This window comes from Alligator mississippiensis, chromosome 13 (genome assembly GCF_030867095.1).
Source record: "Alligator mississippiensis isolate rAllMis1 chromosome 13, rAllMis1, whole genome shotgun sequence".
In the NCBI taxonomy this organism is placed as follows: Eukaryota; Metazoa; Chordata; order Crocodylia; family Alligatoridae; genus Alligator; species Alligator mississippiensis.
Window position 1 is genome coordinate 42,796,471 of NC_081836.1, and position 26,772 is coordinate 42,823,242.

Here is a 26,772-nt window from a genome sequence, read left to right on the forward strand (position 1 = left end):
TGAGCAGATCATCAAGTCTCACCCCCTGCCATGGGCAGGAAAGAGTACTGGGGTCAAATGACCCCAGCCAGGTGATTATCTAGCCTCCTTTTGAAGACCCCCAGGGTAGGAGCGAGCACCACTTCTCTTGGAAGTTGGTTCCGGATTCTAGCCGCCCTGACTGTGAAGTAGTTCCTCCTGATGTCTAGTCTGAACCTACTGTCAATCAACTTGTGGCCATTATTCCTAGTTACTCCTGGTAGTGCCCGGGGGAACAGGGGCTCTCCCATTCCCCGCAGGTCCCCCCCGGTAAGTTTATAGACGGCCCCCAGATCCCCACTCAGTCTTCTCTTGTGGAGACTGAACAGGTTCAGGTCCCGTAGCCTCTCCTCGTAGGGCCTGCCCTGCTGCCCCCGGATCATGGGAGTGGCCCTCCTCTGGACCCTGTCAATGCTGTCCACATCCCTTTTGAAGTGGGGTGCCCAGAACTGGACGCAGTACTCCAACTGTTGCCTGACCAATGTCGCATAGAGGGGGAGGATCACCTCCTTGGGCCTGTTTGTGATGCGTCTGTGGATGCATGACAGGGTACGGTTAGCCTTACTGACCGCGTCCTCACATTGGCAGCCCATATTCGTCTTGGAATCAATAATGACTCCAAGATCCCTTTCTGCCTCTGTGCTGATGAGACGAGAATTCCCCAGCCTGTAGGTATGCTGCTGGTTCTTTCTCCCTAGGTGCAGCACCCTGTACTTGTCAGTATTGAATCCCATCCTATTCTCATCCGCCCACCCCTGTAACCTGTCCAGATCTAGCTGTAGCCTGTCCCTCCCTTCTAGCGTGCCCACTTCTCCCCACATCTTAGTGTCATCTGCGAATTTGAACAAGGTGCTTTTCACCCCCTTGTCCAAGTCACTGATAAAAATGTCGAACAATATGGGCCTGAGGACCAAGCCCTGGGGGACCCCACTGCCCACATCCTTCCAGGTTGAAAATGACCCGTCCACCACCACTCTCTGGGTGCGGCCCTCCAGCCAATTTGCGACCCATCTGACTGTGTAGGCATCAACGCCACAGCCGCCTAATTTTTTAATGAGAAGGGGGTGAGAGACAGTTTTGAAGGCCTTCCTAAAGTCCAGAAAGACTACATCCACTGTGACACCTGTGTCCAAGGATTTTGTGGTCTGGTCATAAAAGGCACCTAGGTTGGTCTGACAGGACCTGCCTCTAATGAACCCATGCTGGTTGGCCCTGAGCATAATCTCCCCTGCTGGTCCCTTGCAGATGTGCTCCTAGATAATTTTCTCAAAGAGCTTCCCCAGGACTGAGGTAAGACTAATGGGCCTATAGTTACCTGGGTCCTCCTTCCTCCCTTTTTTGAAAATGGGGACCACATTGGCCCTTTTCCAGTCCTCTGGCACCTGGCCAGAGCACCACAAGCACTCGTAAAGCCATGCCAGGGGTCCCGCAATGACCCCTGCCAATTCCCTCAGCACCCTGGGGTGGAGATCATTTGGACCTGCTGATTTAAACATGTCCAGCCCCACCAGAAGTTCCCTAACTAGGTCCTCCCTGACCCTAGGCCTGGCGGTGCCTCTCCTGAGTCCATCCAGAATCCCGGTTGGGGGGATGTCCAGGTCCCTGCTCAGAAAAATGGAGGCAAAGAATTTGTTAAAGAGGTCAGCTTTATCATCCGGTGCAACCACCAGATTGCCAAGTGTGTCCTGCAGAGGCCCCATATTACCCGGTGCCTTCTTTTTACTCCCTATGTATTTAAAAAAGGACTTTTTGTTATCTTTGATCCTGGTCGCAAGTCCTAGTTCTGTCTCCACCTTAGTCTTCCTAACAGCCCCCCTACAGTCTCAAGCAATGGAGGTATAATCCTTCTTGGTAATAGCCCTTCCCTTCCACTGGGTATATGCCTCCTTTTTAGCTTTCAGATGTTCCTGAATGCCTTTGGTGAGCCATGGGGGCTTTTGAGCACTCTTGCCTGCTTTGATTTGCATTGGGACTGTCACCCTTTGGGCTTGGAGGATCATCTGTTTAAGGAATGATCACTCGTCTTGGACTCCCAACTCCCCTACCCTCCAGGACCTCAGTGCCTCTCTGACTAATCTCCTTAACTCACTGAAGTCGGCCCTCCTGATGTTAAGGGCTACTGCCTTGCTGCGGGCCTTTGACACCCTGTGCTGGATAGTGAATTTCAGTAGGTGATGATCGCTATCGCCCAAGTGGTCGAGAACCCGCAGTCCCCTCACCAGGTTGTCACCTGTGGCTAGGACCAAGTCCAGCAAGGCATTTCTTCTGATGGGACTGTGCAACTCCTGGGTTAGGTGGAGGTCCTGTATCTCAGCAAGGAACCTACAGGGGGGTCAGACCTGGTTGACTGCTCCTCCCAGCAGATGTCCGGGTAGTTTAGGACACCCATGATGACCACATCCCTTGACTTAACTGCCTCTGCGAGCTGACCTGAGAATTCCCGGTCCAGCTCTTCCCCCTGGTTGGGTGGTCTGTAGTAGACCCCCATCATTAAGTCCCTTTCCTCACGACCCCCTTGTATTCTAACCCAGAGCACTTCAGTCTGCCCCTCCTCCTACCCTGTGCTGTTTGTTGAGGACCTGTATTGCTCTTTGACGTAGAGCACCACACCCCTGCCTTTCCTCCCCATTCTTTCCCACCTGTACAGTCTGTAGCCCTTAATGTTTACTGCCCAATCATGGGTTGAATCCCACCAGGTTTCAGTGAGCCCCACTATGTCCGGGTTTGTGTTAGCTAGCAGGAGGGCAAGTTCCTCCTGCTTGTTCCCCATACTGCGAGCATTAGTGTAGAGGCATTTAAGGCCTCCTATGGGTGCATGCACCACCCCCCTTGATCCTAGGACTATACAGACCCATGTCACTTACCTGGGTACTTCTTGTGCTTGTCTCCTGTCTTGGCTGAGAAGTGTCCTCGTGTCCCCCTGTGGCCCCATCCCCTGGCGAAGCTAGTTTAAAGCATGCCATACAAGATCAGCCAACCTGGAAGAAAAGAAACACTTGCCTTTAGGGGAGAGGTGAAGCCCATGCCCCCTGCACGAAAATGCGGGTTATTGTTAAGGAACCTGAGGCTTGCCTGGTAGCACCAACTCCAAAGCCGCCGGTTGACCACTCCGATACAGGCCTCATGGCACCCTCCACGTCTACTTACTGGGAGAATAGAGGAGAATATGACCTGTGCCCCCATCTCCTTGAGCTTGGCCCCCAGGGCCTTGTATTCCCTCATGATCCAGTCTGGACTGTTCCCAGCCACATTATTTGTTCCCACGTGGATTAGGACCATGGGGTACTGGTCCGAGGGCCGAAGTACTTTTCTGAAATTCTTACCAGTAGGAATGAATACAGGTCCATGGTTTTTGTCCATGGTCTTTGTCTCATTCTTCTCTCTATTTCCTGCATATCTCTCTCATCTCTTGTGTCCTTATCTTTGTTCTTCCCCTCTCTGTTTTTCTGAATTTCTTTGCTCCATTTCACTACCACTACTGACAGCTGGCACTGCCAATATAATCCCAACATGCTGCATTTTTCTCAAGCTCTTCCAATCTTTTGCAAATCTCATGAGAACCATTGTTGACACAGTATGTTTGTCAGTGAGAGTGTGCATGAACACGGAAAAATGTTGGCAGCTATAAAATACCTAGTGCCGATGCAGTGGGAAATAGAGCCCTGGATATGGGGGGGGGGGGGAGGGGGATGTTTGTTTCCTAGAGTTACCAATTAATTGTAGCTTCCTATGAACAAATCTATATCATAGAATAGCTGAAGGTTTGCTGGTTTCCAGAAAGGGCTGAGGAAAATGTCTAGACTGTGTTGTACCTGAATTTTTAAGAGCCTTAACCTAAATCCTCAGTGACTTAAGTTCTTTGGGCACTTTGTGCAAAGTGTTGCAGCCATTATTCAAACTCCTGCTGAAAGTGATGCTTTAGTAATGCCTTCAGGACTAAGCCACTTGATATTTCAGGTGATCTAATTTTCTTGCTGCTTTGCAAAAATCTCTAACACCATCTTATTCAAGGAAACAAATGAGGACTCAGTCCTGCAAAGATTTCTTCCCATGCATGGCCCTGTACACATTCAGGAGACAGGCAGACATTAGGGCCCTGCTCTAACTCATGGCACTTTACATGAGTTAGAGCCAAGAGTTAGAGATCTAACTCTTCTCTACTAACTCCCACCCCTCCAACCCAACAGAGGTTTGCCTATTGGGTTGGGGAAGGGGCTAGAGCCAGCCTTCACTGGCCCTGGCCAGCAGGTGGGGGCACTCCAGCAGAACTCTGAGGAAGGTGCTGAAGTACCCCTTTCCCCTGCTGCCCGTCTCTCCCCCAGCTCCGGGGCCGTCAGTCAGGGCAGGAAGGGGGAAGGGGAGGAGCTACCAGCTGCTGAATGGCCGGAGCTGGTGGGGGTGTGTGGAAACCATTACCTCATCCCCCACAGCTACCCCCAATACCCCAGCCAGGGTAGCTGGGGGAGGCAAAGTGAGGGGCTTCATTCCCTGCCCACTGCCCTTCAGCTCTGGCTATTCAGCAGCCAGGAGCTCCCTCCCCTTTCCCCTCCTTCCCACCTGACAGCCTGGGGCAGGGGCTGGGCTGGCAGCATCAGCCCAGCCTAGCCCCACTTTCCACATGAAAAATTAACCCTGGAGGGAACACAAGTTCCCTAAGGTGCTCTGCTTTCAAGTGCGTTAATGTAATACCAGATTTGACCAGAGTTTATTTTTCACGATTGGCCATTTTAAAAGTGCTCTGCAGTCATGCACGTGAGCTATTACATGACTGTAGCGCGCTTTCAGAGGCCTGATAGCTTGAAATATGTCACTTCTGTCTGTACCTTCAGTCTCCAGTGGGTTTGCAACTCAGGGCAATTTGGCCCCATCCATAGATTTACTTAACAGCACCTTTCATGCCATCCATTGCTCTCCATTTCCCAGAAATACATTCCATGAGCCTGTGAATAAATAGTGTTACTCACCAAGTGAATTGCCAAAAACCCAACAACCTTTGTCCCTCTCTAATAAACATTTTTAAAGGATAATGCAATTACTGACCTAGGTATATGGGTAATACCATGTGCACACACAATGAGCCAAGGAACCAGACAGGTCTTTGCCTATATATCTAGTCACTGATCTGTGATCCAGGGTCTGCAAGTGATATATCTACTGCTGAAAGAACAGAGGAAAAACTCCACAAGAAAATCTTTGCAAGGTGATCTGACTTTCTTGTAGGGTTGCAGTGATAGGTGCAGATGTTCAATCAAAGCTAATGATGGTGCCATAGGCCGTGTGTAGATGAAATGAGGGGCATGTGTGCATGACACTTTAAAGCAGGTTAAATGCTTTTGCACAGCTTTAATGGTGTTAGTGTTTGCATGCATCGGCAGCGTATTGCACAGTAATCCCAGCTGCTGTAGCAAATTCGGCAGTGTAATGCACCTTAAATGACTTGGGGCACAGCAAACTAAAACTCCTCCAAGGAGTTTTAGTTTGCTGTCCTGGAGCCGTGGAGCGAAGCACCAGGCTCCGTGCAGCTCAGGGGCTCTGCAGGAAGCCCATGCAGGCAGCCTGGCAGCAGCCTGGGAAGGCAGGCTTTGCCCAAGAAAAAAAAAAAGGCAGCAAGCCTGATCTTATTTTTTCCCCCCTGGAGCCTGCCTGCCTGAGCTGTGCAGGGGCCTGGTGCTTTCCAACATGGCTTCGGTGCCCCCAGAACTGCCCGAGCTGGTTGCCTGCAGGTGGTGCCACCTGGGGGGGAGGGGGGAGCGTTGCTGCCACGGAGGGAAGTGCCAGCCCCCTCCCTTCCACCCAGGGACTGCTCCGCCTGCTGGCAGTTCACCCTCCCTTCCCCTTCCCTCCCCACTGCTGGAGAGGCAGGTAAGTGCACAGGTATGTGCATGACACGGGAGTTTACTTGGCCCTAAATTGAAGCAGTGTTTTAAAAAACCCACCACTTCAATTTAGGGCCCCTGTTTTGTCTACACACACCCATTGCTTCTTAGTCTGGTAAACACTCACTTATGTGTTTAGCTCCATTGCAGTCCAGGGGAGGGAACTGTTTTAGAGGGACTTCCCATGCTATGCCTGCCATTCTTTTAACACAGTAATAAAATAGCTAGCATCACCCAGCTGAACATAAATTTCCCCTGGGTGCAGAACTTTGGCTGAGAAAATATAATTAGATACAAAACCTGTCCATAGGCTTTCAAAAAGAGCAATACAGATTACATACCGAGGCCCTTTATGTAGCAATTAACAACTTTGGGCAAAGCTCAGCCCCATGTTTGCCTTTTTTCAGCTTAAATAAAAACCACAGTTAGCATTTGTATGCTAATTAGGATTGTGTTCACTGGACAGTCAAACTCAGTGAAGCATACCATTTCTGTAACGACACAAGATGTTTTAATAAGAGCAGTTTGTACTTTGGTTTAGTAAGCTCATGCCCATTTCTATTGAATGCAATGTTCTCTTTACGCTAGCTATGTGGCCTGTTAATCTTTGCCATTTACTAAGCATAGCAGAATCACTTCCCTTTGGCAGGCTTTTGGCCAGCACATGAGTGCATTCAACAATCTTGTGAAACTGGAAATGCCTGACACAAATCTTACAGCTAGGTTTCATGAGAGAGTTCTGTAGAACAGTATATTAGTGTCAACAGCTGGACTGAACCCAAAATCACTGGATGTAAATATTAGTCTCTTCTGCCTGAGCTAAAAGACCCAGCATTCTTAGCCAATGCTGTAGTACACATAGTAACTTCCAAGAGTGGACCAGCCATAAGGGGGACTGATATTCAGTAGGAGTGGGTCACAAGAGCAGTGCTGAATTCTGCAGATGGTTAAAAATGCTGAGGAAGCTGAAAAATTCAGAAAATTACCTTTTTATAAGTCTAATAATATGCAAACAGTACAAAATTATTACTGAGATCAGCATGGTGTTAAAACAAGCTTGCACTCACTTCGTGCAACTGGAAATAATTTGGCAAGACAGAATTGGGTCATAAAAGAAGTTTTCCCCCTTGTGTTCTGGTTGAAAGTGGAGTAATCTGAAATTCATTTCTTCTTCTCCTTTTCATAAACTAGATGCTTTTTCAGAATCATGCACAAGTGATGGCTCTTTCCATTGCTGCAGCAACGTCCTCCTTCATACAGGTCTCACTAAGGAGTTGGCAAACGAACATGTGCTCCATAGTCTGCACTTCATAGCACTCGCATATATTCATGTCATTAGAGTAGCTTTGTTTGATCATGTGTATTTTTGATCTTCCAGTTTGTGTGCACAGGCAATTCAGGCATTGCCATGTTGGGCAAGCTAGATCTGCCCCAGTTGGGCAATCTAAATCTGCCTTCTGGGTTTCCAGGTCCATTTCAGAGCACCTGATTGCATGTCATCTTTCCTTCCATAACCTCAGTCACACCTGTCAGCCGTTGTGTCCAACAGCACAACACTGGTCACAAAACTGTTTCATGTTTTAAATCATTTAGTTCCTTCTGTATGACCACAGAGTGGATGCCTGGAGACATCCATCTTTCATGATCTTTCTTTTTGGCTCGCTATCTTACTTCTGATCTGAGGTGGTACAATGCCATCCAGTAAGGACAGACTTATCTTCTGGTGTTGGCTTTAGACATCCTGTTATTTGACAACAGCTGTTGTTTAGAACTGGGTCTATTTTCTTGGCATGAACTGATCATTCCCATACTGGACATATACTCTGCAGTGAAGTAACACAAAGCAATAACAGTGGTTCATAATGTAGCTGGGTTAGCTCCCCACTTTGAATTGAGCAATTTTTGAAGTATGTTATTGTGAATGCTGACTTTCCCTTTTGTCTTTTCTATATGTGTGTTGAAGGTAAGTGTTTGGTCCAATGTAGCCCCCAAGTACACAGGGTTTGGGTGATTAGTCAGTGGAATTCCACCCCAGATTATGTTTAATTTTCACTTGGCTTCTCTATGGTGTGTAGGTTAAAAGCTATGACCTGTGTCTTGGTTGGGTTGACATGAAGCTGATTCTTATTGTAGTAATCTGAAAGGTTGCTCAGTGCACATCAGTCTGCTCCCGACAGTGGCAAAGTCCTTCTCTTGAGATGTGATGCATAGATCATCAGCATAGATGAAGCTCCTCGTATTACTCTGCATGGGTTGGTCATTGGTATATATGTTAAAAAAGGTCGGTGCTAGCTTGTGGGAGGCCATTTCATTGTCCTCTCCAGCGGCTCTTGCGCAGTTGTACAGTTCTACGTAAAAATGTTTATTCTCCAAAAGAGATCAGATGAGCTGTACTCAGTGGTCATTGTGTGTCATATTGTAGACTTTGGCAAACAGGTTTTGGTGGTTGACTGTCATATGCCGCTGATAGGTCTACAAACACAGCACCTGTTATCATCCCTTTCTTGAATCAATCTTCTATATGCTGGGTTATGTTTAGTATTTGGCTAGTGCAGGATTTGCCGGTCTAAACCCGGACTGTTTTGGTATTAGATGTTGTTTGATATGAGGTGAAAGGTGATTAACAATAAGGTGTTCATAAAACTTGTAAAGATGACACAGAAATGACACTGGCAAAAAGTTCTCTGGGCAAGAGGCATCCTTCTCTGGCTTTAACATTGGCCAGCCACCATAACTTAGGTATTATAAGGATTGATGAGCAATTGTTAAAAAGATGTAATACCCATAACTTGGTTGCAGGACCAAAGTGTTTGATCTGCTCCATGCATATGTCATTGGATCCTGCTGTTTTGCCATTCTTTTAGCAACTTATTTCAGTGTCAAGTTTATCCATTGTGTATGGCACATAAAATGATTTTCCTTCAGATCAGTTTGCCATCTAATTTGTATTTTAGGCTGTTCATTCAAAGCTTTACTATTGAGCAGAATTTGGTGAGCCACATGGTTGGCTGTGATGTTGTGGTGTTGCTGTACTTTGGGTTTTATTCAGCTTGTGAATGCTTAACCATGCTTTCCTGCTAGTGTGGGTCATATCTGTTCTTTTGATCAATTATTTTTATTTCTGTCACTTTCTTCTTGGAGCTTGTTAATTAGGGCTGTCCCTGCCACGATAACATCTTCTGAGAAAGGATTTCTTTGAAACATTTGCTGGTATTTTTTGTGCTTGGCTGCTGGTATGGGAGTAAGTCCTGGTGTATGTTCAGTTCTGCATCCTCGAGGTATATTCTTCTTGGAGGTTTTGCACAGTGCATTCACAAAGAGGTTGTAGTTATCTGAGACTGGTTCAATGTGTGTCACTTTTTTGTCAAGGTCTTCAGAAAAGCCTCTCCAGTCTGCTTTCTTAAAATTGAAGTGTCTACATATTGGTACTATGCTTGGAATTATGGCTGCTGTGACTCTGATAGTGACAGATCTGTGCTGGGTGGGGGGAATGGTTTCCAACATGTCTTTTTTCGTACATGATTTTTCTATTGCTGTCAACAAAAGCAAGGTCTAGATTATTACTTCATTGATGTTGTGTTGATAACGAGCTTCAGTTTTATGAAGATAGTGCTGTCGTATTTCTTGGGCTGCCTTTCAATAGCTAATCTCATCCCAGAGATTGATGGCCTATTGCTGTTTGGCCCTCTATGTGTCTTCTGGAGACAAAGCACATCATCACTGTAGTTAGTGCAACTCCTGGAAAGATCGTCCTGTTTGACTCCTATGAGTCATAGAATCAGAGAAAGTTAGGGTTATAGAGTCCCTCTATATTTACAGAGATGACTGTCAGTGCTCATGGTTATGACACAGCTGATCAACCTGTTGCGAATTAGAGTTTTGCATTATATATGTTCTGAGATAGCTGATGATAAGCTTTTAGCAGAATTTGCAGATTCATTGGAAACAGACAGGGGCTGTGTTGTGAATGCTTTTGCTATGGCTGTTATGGGAGTTGGATCTCAGTGCCTCATCTTGATTTATGCAACTCAGCTGGATCCTGAATGGGTGCTCCTTGTACCACAAAGAGGACTTAGATCTGCCCTATTCCTCCTCTCTGATTGGCTCTTCATAGTTTTTTGGTGTCTGGAACTTCCTGGCCATGAAGGGGTGTGAATGGACCTGGGTCTGTTGGTGGGTGTGTGAGAAGTGATACAAGTCAACCCTATAAAAAGCAGTACTGATGCTGTCCTACCATACTCAGCTAGCCCCTTGATTACTCCCAGGATCAGAAGAGGGAAGGAAAGGTGACAGAAAGCCACACTTGCCACGTGCAAGTGTAACTAACTATTGCTGTGGTGCACCTGAAGGCTGAGACCTTTGGGACATGCACGTCAGTAATTCAGGTTCCTTGGACAGATTTTCAGAACAACGCTGATTTAAAACTTCTGTCTATATGTAGAAACAGGCATCCTAAAAGCCAGTCAGCACAATTAGAAGTCTGTGTGGGGCCTCTAGCACCCTTGAAAAGTAATTTGCCTTTGCCTAGCAAAGAGAGATGGGTTTGTTTCCCAGTCAGCCATCCTTGTATTTTTCTACCCATCATCATGAAAAAGCTCTACAACTAGGTAATTGAGCTAAAAGAAAAGGAAAAGCCTTGCCAGAAAGGAGAAAGGAGGTCACTCATGGAACAGGAAGCTGATCATATCTATATTTTTTCTCTCTAAGCACAGCAGACACACGCAGCAGCATTTCTCAGTAGAATAAGAACTTTTCCACATTTTTACACATCTAACAAAAAGCACATTCATCTTTTTTTTCTTGACATTATCTCAGCTACTTTTGCTTCAATCGGTTCCTTCTTTTTTGATAACATTTGTCTGCACTGAATAGTACCCAGTGAGGAATAATGCAAGTAAGTTTTATCAGCAACAATACAAAGATTTTATTTTACAGGTAACCTTTGCAAAGGATTGTGAACAATACACAGAAACGTAACCCACTCTTACCAACAATCCTGTATCCAAACCTCTCCTGAATTATACAGTAAACAACCAGTTAGTGTTGCCAACCTCCACTTTTCTACTTGTCTTCTCAAACAATGTATGTACTAGTTCTTAATTCATAAAATCTTAATCAAGCAGAGTCTCATATACAGACTTCCTCAATAGACCTTGTCACATTTTGCACAATGTACTCCCCAATAATAGTTTCTAAGTGTCAGATATGTGTATTTGACTATTCAGGATTTAGCTGTAGCAGTGCCATCTGTTGGCAAACCCAGTACCAAATAGTTTTATGTTAGTAACAGGTAACAAAATTAGTAAGTCTGTATAGGACTGTAGTTATTTGCACAGAACTAAACACTAAGGCTGAGATTTTCTCTGTCTAAAAAATGCGGACCAAAAAAGATAATCTATTCTTGTCACCTCCAGTCATGCCTTTCGCACATCTTATGCTTGTTCCCACTGTTTTCAACAGATGTAAGCTATGGATAGACTTTCAACTTTTAACCACTTTAAAATGAAAACCAGATTTTTTGTTTGAGAACAGGCATCAGCCTGATGTAATGGTTACTTCTGCACGTCCCTATAGCAATACAAGTGAGCTGAATTGCTGTAACTTTAAAATGGAATGAAACGGCCTTGAAGTTGCAGTGGTTTTGCTAAACTTGCACTGCTACAGAAGCATGCAAAAATAACAGAGACCTCAAAACAGCTTATGTGATATCATTTGAAAGTGATACAATTCTTGCAATCTGTGTATGCCTTACATTGTAACAATTTATACCAGGATCACTGGCTACTGATACAATTGCAACTTCTGCTTATACCTAGTGTGGCAGCTTCTCCCCAAGGGGGGAAGCTTATTCTTTCCCACCCTAGACAAGACCTCTCAGTGCATGGCATTCAGTTGCTCACTAACCGATCCCCCCCTACTCTGCAGTATTTGTCCACTTGTCACTCTTCTCCTGCCCACCCTGCTCAGCCGGTGTGCCGTGGGGTGAGGCAGGCCCTGTAAGTGTGCCGTGGGGTGAAAAAGGTTGGTAAACACTGATGTTTGGTCAGTTTTCTATCCACTGTACATTTATGGCATGTGGGTTAAAGAGTATGCCTGTGCATATGGCTTCTTCTTGTATTCAGTAGGAGGAATTCTTGAAGAACCCACTGTTGTCAGTAATAATGTACACCTTCACTGAAAATATATCTTAGTTAAAAACAAACCATCTTTCTTGCACATTACAATTGTTTACTTCTTCTATCCCTGGCAAACCATAACTTAAAGTTCTCCAAGGAATAATGATTTTCTGCAGTCAGATTTACAGAATTTCATTATCTCCAAAAGCCAGGCTACTCAGTGCTTTCATGTCATTTTTTTAAGAAGTGGATTTATTGCAGAAATTTCCAGTGGGAAGTGCAGCTGGACCTCCCTACCAATATGTTAAGCTGCTACTAACAACTCTTTTCAAATGTCTGCATTATTTAGGTGTAATTGGGACTCTTATAAATCCAGTCAATAAGCATAAGATATATTGAACGTGTCACACTGTAGGTTACTTGTTACTGCTTCCAGGGACTTTCAAAATACTTGCCTCAGTTTGATGTTTCTCAGAGCTCAGTTCCAGTGCTGGAAAACAAAATTCTTGATTTAATGTGAAGCTTGTTTTCGGCTGATCAACATTTTGAGCTGTTTAAGGAGATGTGTGGGCTGGGATTTGCCTCTAGCTTTTTTATCTCCACTTCACTTTCTCAGTTATACCAGATTTGTCTTAACTAGAGTTTGTTTAATACTCCTGAACTGTATTCCCAATCCCTCATTTTTATAATAATTCTAGCATGTGACAGCTAAATCTATCATCAAGCAAACTAGTCATTATAAATTAGCTCTGTTTTTGCCTTATTAACCAGGATATTAATTACACTGACTTTGGAAATTTGGGGGGAAAAGTTTTCTTTATCTGTACCACAAAGTAATCTTTAGAGCACCTGACTTTATCAGAGTTGCGACTATGAGCTAACTTTTAACAGGATGTCATACTTGACAGCTAGATTTGTCCCACATTGCCAGTTCCATCTCATCTGAGGCCTGATCCCATTCCCACAGAAGTCAATGCCAATTGTACCATTGCTTTCAGTGAGACAGCATGGTGCTTGTTAATTATTAAAGCTCTTAGGGAGTTTAGGAACATACACTCTAAACACAGAGAGATTTGCAGACTGAAAACACACCAAAATTAATTTGTACACTGGTGCTCCTAAGGGCAGTGCTAAGCCTGCTAGTGGCAGCTATGTGACACTTTTTCAGCATATGGCATGTGTTCGGTAGTTGGGCAGGGCATGTTTTCACAGCAGCACTCCCTAGCACTGTCCACACTGCCTTCAATAATTTCAAAGGAATACGTTTCTGATGAAAACACCCTTTTCTCAGAATCAAAATTGTCCCAGCTGCTCCCTTGGAAAGCCTTTGTTCATTTCCCTTTGGGTCTGCAGGGGGAAGTGGAAATGACAAAGTGATCAAGACAGGCGGCGGGGTGGGAGGGGAGATCAAGGAGGGGAACAGCTCAGCTCTCTAGTAGGCAGACTGTAGTATGTGTAGAGAGCCTGGGCACCTGGCTTCAGCACCCGGCCTGGAAAGGTTTCCTGCATTTCACTTCTGGCCAGGAAAAGTGACAAGAGACTTTCAGGAGGAAGCGGAACAATTCCCTTGAAATTCTCCCAAAATTAACACCTCTGGAAATCCCTTTTTAAAAAAAAAGTCTTAAATACTTCACTTTTTCTCAATTTGATATGAGAAAAAGACATGAAATGTCATAAAATATTTTGAAAACAGATTTCTGTTATCCAGCCAGCTCCAACAGTGACTTGTCCAAAATATGCAGCAGCTCCATGGCAGAAAAAGAGCCTATTTATTCCTCCCCCGCAGTGTCCTAGCCACTGAACATCACTAATCAGAAAATTGCTAACAATTTCTCATTGAAACCACATCAGTAGTTTTCTATTGCAATCTCAATATACTGTCATTCTGGGGACATTCAGTTAATATACCTGTCATTAGCTATAGTGTTTTATGAAAAAAGCCAATAAAAGATTAAAGAACAAGATTAATGAATTATATTTGCATAAATGTGATGCATTCATAGAAGCACATTAGGTAACAAGCACTTATTGATGATCCTTTAATATTTGGATTTAAAACAAAAAGTTTCCCTTTCTTACTATTCATTGCTGAGCATTTTTATAAAGGGAGATTTGCTTTTAAAAGACAGTCTAGGAAAAGCACTGAAGACTTTTTATCAAATGAAGAAAGCATCTGGAGTATTTATCCTGAAGTAATGTGTCCTGGGATCATAATCCGCTCTAAACCACTGGACATCTAGAGAAAGATCATTGACTTCTATCAATCAATTATTGTTAGAAATCTGAAATTAATTAAGTACTTGAGCCTGCAAAGCCCATAACTGTTGTCTCTGTTTTTTGATCAGAAAAAGAAAAAACAACAACACAAAAAAAAAGAGAGGATGAGTTGATTCAGAAGATCCATAAATTGGTGCAAAAAAGAGATTTTCTTGTAGATGATGCAGAAGTGGAGAGATTAAGGTAAGAATTAAAAATGCCTGAATTTGTTCCAGAGACTTGGCAGGGCTCAAAAAGTGCCTGATGCTATTCCCACTGAACTAAATGACAAAATTTCCATTGACATTAATGGAAGTGGTCTCAGATCTTAAAACATTCTGTAATGCTAAAAGCTTCTCTCCAGTCCCATAGGAGATACATGCAAACTAGATGGCTACATTTCTGTCCGCTTATTCTGTAATTTTGCTTAATCTCATGACTACAGAGGGTTAGTTTCCTTCTGATTTCATTACAAGAAAATGACCAAGCCATCTACCGTTACAAAAGGGAGAAAGGATTTCAGTCAGATTCCTGCCAGAGGAACTTTCCAGATGGGGGAAGTAAACTTTGAAAAAAAAGATTTTCCCACAGGGGCAGATGCAAGGGAGATACAGTGGTACAGTCACTCCCCTCCCCTCTCTTTGATTTCTGGTACACCTAAGTTTAAAACCAACTGCCTGCCAGTGGCAGTAGCATTTCTATTCAGGCAGCAGCAAGAGAATCACTTGACCTTATGGCTCATTATAATCTACCAGATTCCTTCTAAACTGCCAGGAGTGTTAATGGCCCTCTCTCTTTTTCAATTGTCTTAATGTCCCTCTATCAAGCTATTCTTTCTTCTGCAATTCTGCTCTCTGCTAGCTGATCCTGGTAAAGTAGCTCCTATTTCACAGTTCTTCAGACTGTTTTTAAAAACATTAACTCCAGTGTGAAAATAACTCAGGTAGCTAAAACTGTTAACTCAGATGAGTATTAACTCAGGTGTGAAAAATAACTTCCAGTGAAACATTGGCTGCACTGTCAAGATGCACAAGAAGGCCTGATTTTGTTTCATGGATCTGAAAGAGAGGTATATTTAATTCTTATGATCATGGGATCAAAGAAGCAACATCTTAGACTGTTTTTGACTAGCGTGCTGTGTTTTCAATACACGATGTATGATATAGCAAATTATTACACATTCCAATAAAGTTATATTTGTTTTTTGTTCAGTCTCCAACTGAATAATATAGTCCTAGGACCCTAACATATTAGCAAAGAGTCTAGTTCCTTTTTACCTGGAGAAAAATGAGTTTTGTGTTATATATAATGATCAGGGATCTGGGGTTTCTGTTTGCTGCAGAAAAATGTGGGTTTTCTCTTTTAATAGAGAAAAATGTGGATTTTCTCCTTTACCTCCAGGTAAATCTATGGGGCTGGGGGGCATGGGGCACAGCCAATGTGTTGGGTGGATGTGGAGGAAAGGTGATGTGTCAAGGGGGGTGGGGAAGCACAAATGAAGTGGCAGGGGGCCAAGGCAACATGGTGAGTAGGGGGGCACATGACCCCCTGAGATTTCTGCACCTACAACAGGGTGCGGGGCTTCAGCTGGGCCAGACCAGCTCCAGGTGGCAGCAAGAGGCACAACTTTGCACCACTGCCACTGCTGCACCTCACCATGGCAGCATGGTGCTCCCTCCTGCACCAGGTCCCTCCATGTATTTCCTGTGTGTCCCCCTTCACCACGCACCCACTCCCTTTCTCACACACGGGGGGCTAGGGGCGGGGAGCAGTGGGTCAGGAGTGAGAGGTTCCAGCAGGGCTGTGGGGGCTGTGGGTTGGGAGTGAGGGACAATGGCAGGTCCAGGACGCTGTGGGATGGGAGTGAGGGGCTCTGGCAGTGCTAGGGGGCTGTGGGTTGGGAGTGAGGGACAATGGCATGGGCAGAGGCAGGACACTGGCATATCAGGGCTGCTCAGTGTCACAAAGCAGCAGGGCGGGGGGGACACAGCCACAGCTGGACCTGCATCTTGGTGAGCAAAGAGGCAGGGGGAGCTCTGATTTTATATGATAAACTACCCCCCACCAAAATATATAGGCATTTGGAGTTGTTGTTTTTTTTTAAATAATTGAGGCACTGGTAGGCTTCCAAATTGCTTTAAAATTGTAAATATATCAATAAAACATTGTGTTAATTTGATACCTATATAGATAGATAGATAGATAGATATATCTATAGATATATAGATAGATATATGTAGAGGTGTTTCATTTTAATCATGGAAAAACACAGATTTGGGGAGGTTTAATTTGAGAATTTGGGGTTTCTGTCATAGAATTTGCAATTTTTAAACAGAGAAAACCAGGATCCCCAATGATGATGCACCATACTCTCTGCACCCCCTCTATCAAAATCCTAGATTTGTCCCTGTTTTAACACATACATATACACTATTCTTTAGGTAAGCATATTATTATTATTAATAATAATAATAATAATAATAATAATACTATTGTCACTGAAGTGATGTTTAGAGGCACCAACCACCATTTGTACATATCATAAAAAACAGCACCCAGCCGTATGAACTTAAAGTCTAAGCAGATAAGACACACAAAAGATGGGAGGGAAACTGCCCAAAGTCATGCAGTGGGTCAGTGGTTGATTGATTTGAAACAGAAACTGGAATCACTGACTCCTAGTTTGGCATCTAAAGCCTCACCTGCAACCCGAGACTCTAAAGGCCATAAAACAACTCCATTCCAAACTGCTGAAAATACATTAAATGCAGCTGTGAATATAGCAGTGGCAGACAGCAGCATGTGAAACGGAAAGAAGTGTCACCGCATTCACATTAGTGTGGCGGGGAACGAGCGCTAACCTAAGCCGCCCACTTTGGACCTTACACACATATAACTACACTGCTTCCAGCTCAGGAGGTAGCATGTGCAGAGCAGCACAACCTATTTGAGTGTCCTGGGTAGTCTGAATTAAGGAAATCTTACTGGAAACATGAATCGCTATCACTGCTTTGAAGCATGCTGCTTGATAATAATGAATTGTATTTCTTCACACTAGAATGAAATACTTTCTATAAATGTGCTCTTTACCAATTTTGAAAGAATGAGACAATGAGACAAAATCCCCATTTTTTTTTGCTAAATCAGCAAAGTGGTGATAGTTTCTTAGGATACTGCTGCCCCCACACACAAAAATTCACTTGGGAGAGTTCAGACAGCAGGATGCTTAATGCCCATTGGACTAATTCTACTGTTCATTAGTGTGGCTAGCAAAAAATGTGCTAATGCACAAATGTGCAGTAGATTAGTCCAATGACCATTAAGCATCACAAAACAAGCATTCGTTTGCACTAATGCGCGGTAGCACAGATTACAGTGCTTTAAGTTAGTACCTGTTATTACAGGTACTAAACAATGTGCTGTAATTACAGAGTATTAATGCACATGTAGACGCACCCAGTAAGGTCAAATTTTCAGTCTGGGGATGGGTTGGGGGAAGGGGGATCTTTACAAAAGGATTATAACACGTACTGTTTCCTTTGTTGCTCTACGAAAGGGAGCCTACTTCTGAGTTGGAAAACGATCTGGCATAGGCCCTGGTTCACTAAAGCATTTAGTCATATCTTAATTTAAAATATCTGCTTAAATTCCATAGGCTTTAATGGAGTGAACTAAGAGCTCAGGATGTGGGGAGCGGGGGGGGCGGGGGGGGTGCTAACACTTGTCTGTCTCACTGGGATATAGAAAGGCTTGGGGGAAAATCCCACTCCCTTTGAAGTAAATGATAGTTTTACTGTTGGCACCAATGGGATCATGATTTTGCTTCAAAGTTTCTAATGACCTTTGAGACAAAAAGTGTTCAGAAAGGTCAGTAATAAGTTTTATGGAACTCTTACCTTTACAGAAGAGTCTGGATCTGATAGTTGTGTAGGAATATTTTTTTTTAATTCTTTTTCTTTTTGCACCAACAGAGAACAAGAGGAAGACAAGGAGATGGCTGAATTCCTTCGAATCAAGTTAAAGCCTTTAGACAAAGTAACACAACCTCCAGTCAGTAAGTTTCTAACTGTTCAAAAAGAGGTAGGACAGGAAAAAGCTCTTCAAAAAATTCTGGAAAGAAAGGAATAGATTTCTAAGGTCTCTCAGGACTTGCTAGTCAAGCACCCAGTGAATGTCAATGAGAGTTTGGCATTTCACTGCCATTTGTACTTCTGAAAAATATTCCCTGAATTGCTTTGACCAAAACCAGCCTCGGTTTCTAGCCATCTCGGCTAAGTTATTAAAAACAATTTAAGGGATTTTGATGCCTAATTCCAATTAAAATCAAATCTAAATTTTATATGCAACTTTGGAAAACTGCCTTAACCTGTTTTATAAGTTAGCAATGTGTTTGTCTGTGCATAGACATTGCCACAGCTTATTTGTGCCACAACAGTAGTTTATTGCAAGGATTTTTTGATGAAAAAAAATGAATACACTTTTAATCATGTTGGCTCAACTTAGCTAGCTTGAATACTTGAAAATCCTTTTTCCAAGTCAGACTAACATTTTTGAACGCAGGGTAACTGGCTGTGCCACAGGCTATGGCTAAACAGTGCCAGATAGCATAACTCCCCAGGTTGTAGCCCATAAGTATATTATACTATACATTTCTGAACAGTACTTGGGAATAAACAGGATGTTGAGAACAGGATTGGCTCCTAAATTCTCATTCAAGTCAGCTGCAAATTGCAACACATCACTGGGTTAGTTCAAGGGTAGAAGAAACCTTCCCTAGAGTTTACCTGTCTCTTTATTAAGGGATCTTTATTATATGGCCTTTTCAAGGCATCAGTCTCAAAGATACACTGCCAGGTCTCAACCTTACATATCTAACTCTGGTCTAAGCAGAGAGATGGTCTCAAGGGTCAACTGGCCATTATTCCATTTTCATCTTCTTTTCCTCAGTAGGAAGATGCTATTTTATTAGCTGGGTATTATGTAAAGAGGAACCTGAATGGAGAAGGAGGTTCTGATGGTTGGAGTGTCTGAAGTAACCATATTAACCGAACAACAATGGTACCTCCAGAAAGCACATCCCTATTTGTTATCTCCCTCTTACCTTGCCTTACAAATACATCTAAAAATATACAGTAATTTTGAATGAACATTAATTTCCCTAAATTCAGCTGTTTTAGCACTCCATCTTAAACGGCACACTGTGGAAAACACAACAGTGATAAACTGAATGTCAGTTATTGATGTGCTACCTAAGTGTCCTGGGAGGCAAGAGCTGAGTAAGAGCATTTTAGTCTCACAGACCTTCCCATCAGCAGCCTCACCCAAAGATCTATACCTTCACAACATCCTGGCTGGTCACACACATTGAAGGTTAGAGATGATAACTTTGGCTGGTATTCATTCTGGCAACATTTTTATTTGGTAGAGAACTAAGAAGCACCTAATGAGCCAGGTTGTCAGACAGGCTGTGTTTAACACCTGATAGATATCAGCCCTAGAACCACTGCCATTGAGGAAAACAGAAGAAAACCCAAGCTCAGGAAGAGCAGGAGATATTGTTAAAACAGTAGTAGATGGCTTCTAAGTTAGGCTGTTCACTTATGCTACTGGAAAGTGCTGGGGAATTAATACCCGACTCTAAAGGAAGCAGATGAGAAATGAGACCATATAGTCCTCGCTCGGTGAGCGTGCCCTATTAGTAGGAAAATACCAACTTAAAAGGGTCTGTATCCAGTAGAATATCACCATTTTGCACAGCTTAGTTTCAAAGGACCAGGATCTTCCTGGAGTGGGCTTACAGCAGGGATGGGCGCAGGTTCTGCTACAGGACTGAGAAAGAGATATTTAAAAATGCATTGCTAATTGTTTATCACCTTTTAGTCACAAGGACATGACTCACCTCCCTTGCATGTTCTCTTTCCTTCATCTTCCTTTTAATGCTTTTTACTATTTAAAATTGTTAATAATAAAGATACTTTTCCCTTTCTGTAAAAAAAACTATGTTTTGCCCTTGCTGAGCCTGACATTAACATCGTTAAGCAAGTTGCACTGACCTGCATGGGCTATCTTCTAAGCTAGAAGTGGTGTAGCTGTGCCCAAATGGCCCCATGGGCCAGCTAATTAGTACCATAGTGACAGTACCTAGTAGTCCATTTCTATGCTAATTAGCCTGCCTGCAGCACTGCCCAGACGCAGCTACACTTCTCCCAGTTCAGAAGGCAGCCCACATGGTGAGGTGCAGCGTGTTTGAGGACACTCGCTGGGCATGGTAAATTTACTATGTAAACTGTAGTCTTGCTATCAGTCTCTGAGGACTAGTGGATGTAGGAACCCAGCCAACGTAATGATGCTGATTTTCACCAACTAAGGATCCTGACCCTCACACACTATGTCTAGTGGTGGACTGCCACAGACAGACAGAGCAGTCTGAGGAAGCATACACTGCCATTGCAATTGCAGTTCTTGGCAGTTGAACACAGCACTTTAGTCTCCAGGGCTGTCAGGCAGTGACTGATTTCTTGGTCTCCCACTCAGAAGGCTGGCTGATATCTAAGGTTTTCTGATTAGCTTTCCCTTTCACCTCCAACACTTTGACCCAGGACCCACTTCTACTCATTGTTTTTCTATTTTCTGTCTCATTTCATGTCACATCTAGATTCTGTGGCCTCTTCCACTCTTGGAAGGGCTCCACCCAGCAGTTTTTAGGCATTAATAAGCTGGTGCCTTTCAACAGCACTAGAAGCACTGTCCAAAGAGAATGTCTATTCAAGTGTGTCTAGAAGCAAAACTTGTTGTGTGCTTCAGCTAGAAGCAAGTAGAAACAGTGTGGTCCAGCTCCAGGTTTTTGATAGTGCTCTGTTTTGAATGTTACAGGTGCCCCAGCAGAAAAGAAGGCAGAACCTCCTCCAAGCAAGCCCACTGTTGCCAAAGCAGGCTTAGCTATCATTAAAGATTGCTGCGGGGCCACACAATGCAGCATCATGTAGCAATGGGCCCTTTGTCAAGTCTATCCATTTTCTTTTCAAACCTTTTCATCGGATAAAAGTATAGGGTGAAAGGATTTAAAAGCATCCCAACAGTCAAATCAACAGCTACTGTAACATTACAGTAATGTACTGAATGTGTACCAATAGTGAACCCTTCACTGTTGCATGGATCACTCAATGCGCATGCCTAAAACAAAGAAATATATATATAGCAGCTGTCCAATGATCAGAAAAGATTTGTAAGAATACAAGAAAAAAATACAATCCTGTGACAAATGTGAATTAGAAAAGGGCATGTTTTACCAAGTAATGTGTAAAGTAGCAATTTAAAAAAATTCCTCACTTTGTAGGATTTGTTATATACTTTTTCCCCTTGGTAAACTGAATTTGAACACTTGCCAAGGTCTGAGTATAAAATAGCCCATCATGGCTCCTTTTCAAAATGAAACCTCCAAGTGGTGATATTGTATATAGTGCAACCAATAGATAAAGCGAATTTAATATAACTGATGTTGCATACAAAATATTATTGATCTAGTGTAACATTCACCTACTTTGCTGTGGAGTTTCATTTCCAATTCTTCATAAAGAATGGATAACAAAGACCAAGGATGCTGTCCCCAGACTTGATTTATTGTGACATTTAAGTGACATTGTGGTCAAACATCCAACATCAATTCTGAACAACCCCGTTCAGATGGATATTGACTGTCCATTTGTAAACTGGTCTCTGCTAAACCTGTAGCAGATGTAGTTAGTGCTGGGTGTAAATTCAAACACTACATCATTTGTGTCCACCTTGCACACAGTCAGCAAGGTAATAACCCGGAGAGTTCAGTCAGCTATTTAAAACAGCATCTAAAAGCACTACTAGACTATGCATCATGGTTTAAATAGGTTGCTGACCAGAAGGGTAGAAAAACATGAAGGCAGCATGATCATTTAAGATATGAATCAGGGTGCTAAAAACAGCTATTTGTTTAGATACTTAATGACTATGGGAAACACTTGCTGCCACATATTAGAGAAAGACAATAAACACCCCAATTATGACTTTGAGTTCACAACTAAAAAATACAAAGATGAAATTGTTGATACCAAGAAGGTTGCAATATATAAGTAGTGATATGTTTTCAGACTAAAGGAAACACAGATAGACCTAATATACCTGTGTTTCACTTTTTAACTGCATTTTCAATCAGTATGCAGACTACAACATGTAAAATCTAGTTGTTCTTTTGATAACAGTAAGATGGTATTGTCTCTGTAACTTGTACACCATATGTATAGGCGTGTGTTGTGATGGATGTAAGTAATTAAATAAATGCAGACAATCTAATGTGAAAGCAGCAGGCTTAAAAGGAATAATAATGATAAACAGGTGGTAAAATGTTCCTAAAAGAACATTTGGACCAGTCTGACCAGAAAAGAAATTAAATCACAAGATCGCCACAGCTAGAGGGAGAGATGGCTTAATCAAGTGAGGATTTCTGAGAATGTTTCAAGTTGATGGTAGACTGCTGTTCCTAATCATGATGGGAGAGACTGCTGGGAATCCAGCATTTAAAGAAGTCGTGTTGCCAGATCTTTTTGAGGGGTGGGGAGAAATCAGCAGTGTGTTTCCAGTGAGGAAGCAATGCTGGCTGAAGAATTGTATTAACAAGGAATCCTCGTAGGATTCAGCTTTTATGGCTGGAGTTTAGGTACATCTCTGCAGAACAGTGGCAGTAAAATCCTAAAGAACAAGCACAGCAAAGACATCAGTTGGTGTCTCGAGGAAATCGAACTAACATTACAGAATTGAAACTGATCTTTTTACTTTCAGAATGTAAAGATCAGCTTTGCTGAAAGAAACGGTTATCAGTGAAGTCTTGGGGGGGGGTTAGGGGGAGGGGGAGGGATCTTTTTCCATTGGATAACTAATACATAAAAGTTGAACAGCTTTGACCAAAATAAATCAGTGGTTCCTTTGGAAGCAGAATCAAGGATCCTCCTGGCTACAGGTCTTGTAATGAATGACTAGACTGTGCAGAATCAGATTTTTAGTGGTGTTCAATGTTAATGCTCCCTTTGTTAAATTCATAAGGGTTTTTTTTACATTTGGCTTCAATGTGAACAGTGAGTACTGAATGTTTTGTAAATCTCACACATTGTCTCTGAAAACTGGACTTAGTGCATGTTTCAAAGTGCTACAACATGTTAGATCAGGGGTGTGCAAAATGCGGCCCAGGGGCCGGATGTGGTCTGCCAGGCCATTCTATCTGGCAAGTGGGGCCCCTAAAAAATTTAGAAAACTAATATCAATCTGTCCTGGGCTGCCTGTTATGCAGTCCTTGATGGCTTGCTGAAACTCAGTAAGCGGCCCTCTGCCCAAAATAATTGTCCACCCCCGTGTTAGATCGTAGACCTAGCTGCCCCTGCTAAAGTCGATAAGAAGAGTCTTAAGCCTGAAACTTTGAACAGAGTATGTTAAAAGCATACTACACACGACCATTTTAAGGTATTTATCTGAGAGTTAACAAAACTTGTGATTTGATGGTGTCTTTGTTTAGGGAAGGGGCTTGGGAAAGACATCTTAGAAGGCTGAATTTAGTGGATGGGCTGTTGGGATGTTTAGGGTGACATGGAAAATCTGGTCTACTCAGGTGTGTCAGGTTGCGCAGCCACCTTTACGTTCGGAATTCTTGGCTAAACAATTTCCTTAGCGTCAGAAAAATGCACAAAATTCAAGATAGGAAAGATATTTTAGAATATCAAGTTCATCACCAAGGGAAGACTACTCCATGCCAGTGCACGTGATTATATTTTTGCATAGGATTTCACAGTCCCAAGAGAAAAATGAAAATGATAAAATTACTATTTGCACTGAACAGTCTCATTCTGCTATCACATGGTTCCTATTACATCTTTTACTGGTTTACTGAAACTCTATGGCAAAGAAGAGTTAAATGTGTTTCCAAGTAAAGTAAGATGTAGTGTTATATGAAACATTTGTTATTTTTCTTTAAGCTACTGAGAACTATGAGGTGGTTGTGGACTAGAGTAGGATATGTATGTCTTATGCATAATTTTCTTTCAGAAGATGTAGATTAGCATTCTGAAAAGAAAGAACTATTCTATAAATTAATAATGTTTATGAAAAAATGAAGGGCTTAATTTCAATTAAAAATGCACAATTTCTTCCATGGATTACACTCCATAGAAATGGAACTCAGTAAAAATGGCTGATTCCATAACTTTTTCCCTTGGTTAGATGCTGTGGAAAAATAACTTACTACCTCCCAGAAAGATCAAGAGTTCTCAGCCTTGTGTTTAACCAGAATCATTTGTGCACTGAGGTGGAAAAGGAGGCCATGGGAGATAAAGCCCTTAATTCAGGAGTGTCATGTCAAGAACACTTTATTTTTATATAAAACCTGATGTCAGGGCCATCTGGTACAGACTAACTGAAAAATGTTGGTTCTCTGAAATACTTTCCTGAGTCAGGAATTAAAGGCAAACTTTAGCTAAGAAGGTTTAACAGCAACTAGGGGAGTAGTTAGCCCATTACAGAATGAAATGCCCTCTATGTGGACTGGTTTTCCCATTAGGGTGCTATGCTATGCACTTGCCTGATGCACAGTTCTCTGTGGGCTTTGGATCCACTTGTGGTGGTGGTAAAATGAGATATCTTGCCAAATGACTGATCAATGCTGGGGAGAGTAGTACAATTAAGGGACACATCAAGGGATTTCTTTTCAGTATCATTACTTCCATTATTTGTTCTGCTGCAGGAATTGCAACAACATTGTATGTTCAACTGAATTAAGAGTTTATTTTACTCCTACATTTGGAGAAATAGCTCTTCAGAGTAACCCAGAAAACACGAACAATATGTAATTTTATTTTCAGGGATTAATTCAACTCAATTTAACTAAAGCTGTATTAAAAGGAGTTGCCGAGAACATCAATTTTTAATAAAAAAATCAATGAAACTCTTTCCACACAACTTCTGAGTGGACTGACAATTTCCAGCCTATTAAACCAGTGATACAGAGAACAGATTATACTATCAAAATAGGCTCTCATAGGTTCAGTTTTTGCTGAGAACAAGGCATTTGTGACCTTGTAGTTACTGTTCACTGACACCGGCGTTAACTCCTTCATAGACAACATGCCTCATCAGAGGGAATTAATTTTTTATGCACACAGGCTCAGAGGCCACCAGAGTCCTTCCTACTATATCCTGAACAGCAGTGCATGGAGAAGAGGAGAGTTATGGAACGGCTGTGTCTTTTTGTTGTAAATAAGAGTCCTACATGTTTTATTTCATTGGTGGTCCTGATTGTCCAGCTTTGTTCATATTTCCACATAGGCTTAAAAGCCTATCTTCAATCACACCTAAATGGACAAAGACAATTAAACTGTTTTTTTCCCCCTTCTGACTAGTTTTCCCAGTGTGTTGGCCTGCTTGACCTTCAGCTGTACTGCTGGCAGCCACAAAATGTTTAAATTGACTGATATGAATAAAAGGCCTAACAAGTGAGGTACTTGGTCAGTTGACATTTTAACTTGACAGTGTTCTTCCTCTCAGCCAACTTGCCCGTTCATTTTGTACACACTGGAGCTTTATGCCGCAACTCTGAAGCTCCCTTTTGAGTGGCCTTCAGTGGGCGTTTCACATACAGAACAGCTAAGGAATGACTCACAGGAAGGTCGGTCCCCTGGGGAAAAGCTGTTTTCAGGCTCTTCATCCTTTATTCTTTATAGAGCAAGATGGAGTTCTAACTCCAAATCCAAGTACTTCTTAGACCTGGAGCAGTCCTGATCTATATCCGCACGTCACAGCTGGCTCAACATCTCCCTTTGGCCAAACGTTTGGAATGACAGCTCCTAGAATTTAAAGAAAGCAGCTCGAGACTTAACTTGTGTTTCGGCCTTCCCTTGATTTGAATCTGATTTGAATTAGTCTAGCTATCAGAGAAGCTTTGATCTGGATTCCAACTTTGACGCTCAGATCCAACCCCAAAATGCGGTTGATTAGACCATGCTTATTTATCACGAGTAAGAAACATATGTAACCTCTAAAAATGTCACCAACAGGAATTTTTTTCTTATTATATTTTTCTTATATTTTTTGTTAGAAAAAGACAGAGATATGGATGCCTGAGGACTGGGGAGTTTTAATAGTCAAGTCATGTATATTTCTAAGTTGGGCGGCACTGTTCTTATTATTCTTGCTGCAAAAAAAAGAGCCCACACTCCCACTAAAGTAATAAAAATAAACTAACTGGACACTTTACATTCCCCTGTAAAGACTATTCAGAGAAGTGCGAACAAATCAAATCGTTCTATGTACTGTTATTCACCTACTGTAATATATGTGTGTGTCACTCTCTCTCTCTCTCTCTCATATATATATTACAGCTGAAATTTTTCTGGTGCTCCTGCATATGAAATAAATATTTGTTTGTGCTTGCAAGTCAGCTCTACCTTTGTATGACAACAGAAATGTTACTATAAAAACACTTATGACCACAA

The 26,772-nt window shown here is 42.6% G+C and overlaps 1 protein-coding gene across 2 annotated transcripts in view; it reads left to right on the forward strand.

Moving 5' to 3' along the window:
* Nucleotides 1–26,772, forward strand: part of BMERB1 (bMERB domain containing 1) — a 129,382-nt gene extending 102,610 nt beyond the window's left edge. The window contains exons 4-6 of one of the 2 annotated variants that reach the window (XM_019494828.2): nucleotides 14,356–14,470; nucleotides 18,238–18,346; nucleotides 21,140–26,772. In XM_019494828.2, the coding sequence (XP_019350373.1) occupies nucleotides 14,356–14,470; nucleotides 18,238–18,346; nucleotides 21,140–21,205 (290 nt within the window). In that variant the 3' untranslated portion in view covers nucleotides 21,206–26,772. The remainder of the gene's footprint in view (nucleotides 1–14,355; nucleotides 14,471–18,237; nucleotides 18,347–21,139) is intronic. The other variant, XM_006261586.4, reaches the window with a different exon arrangement.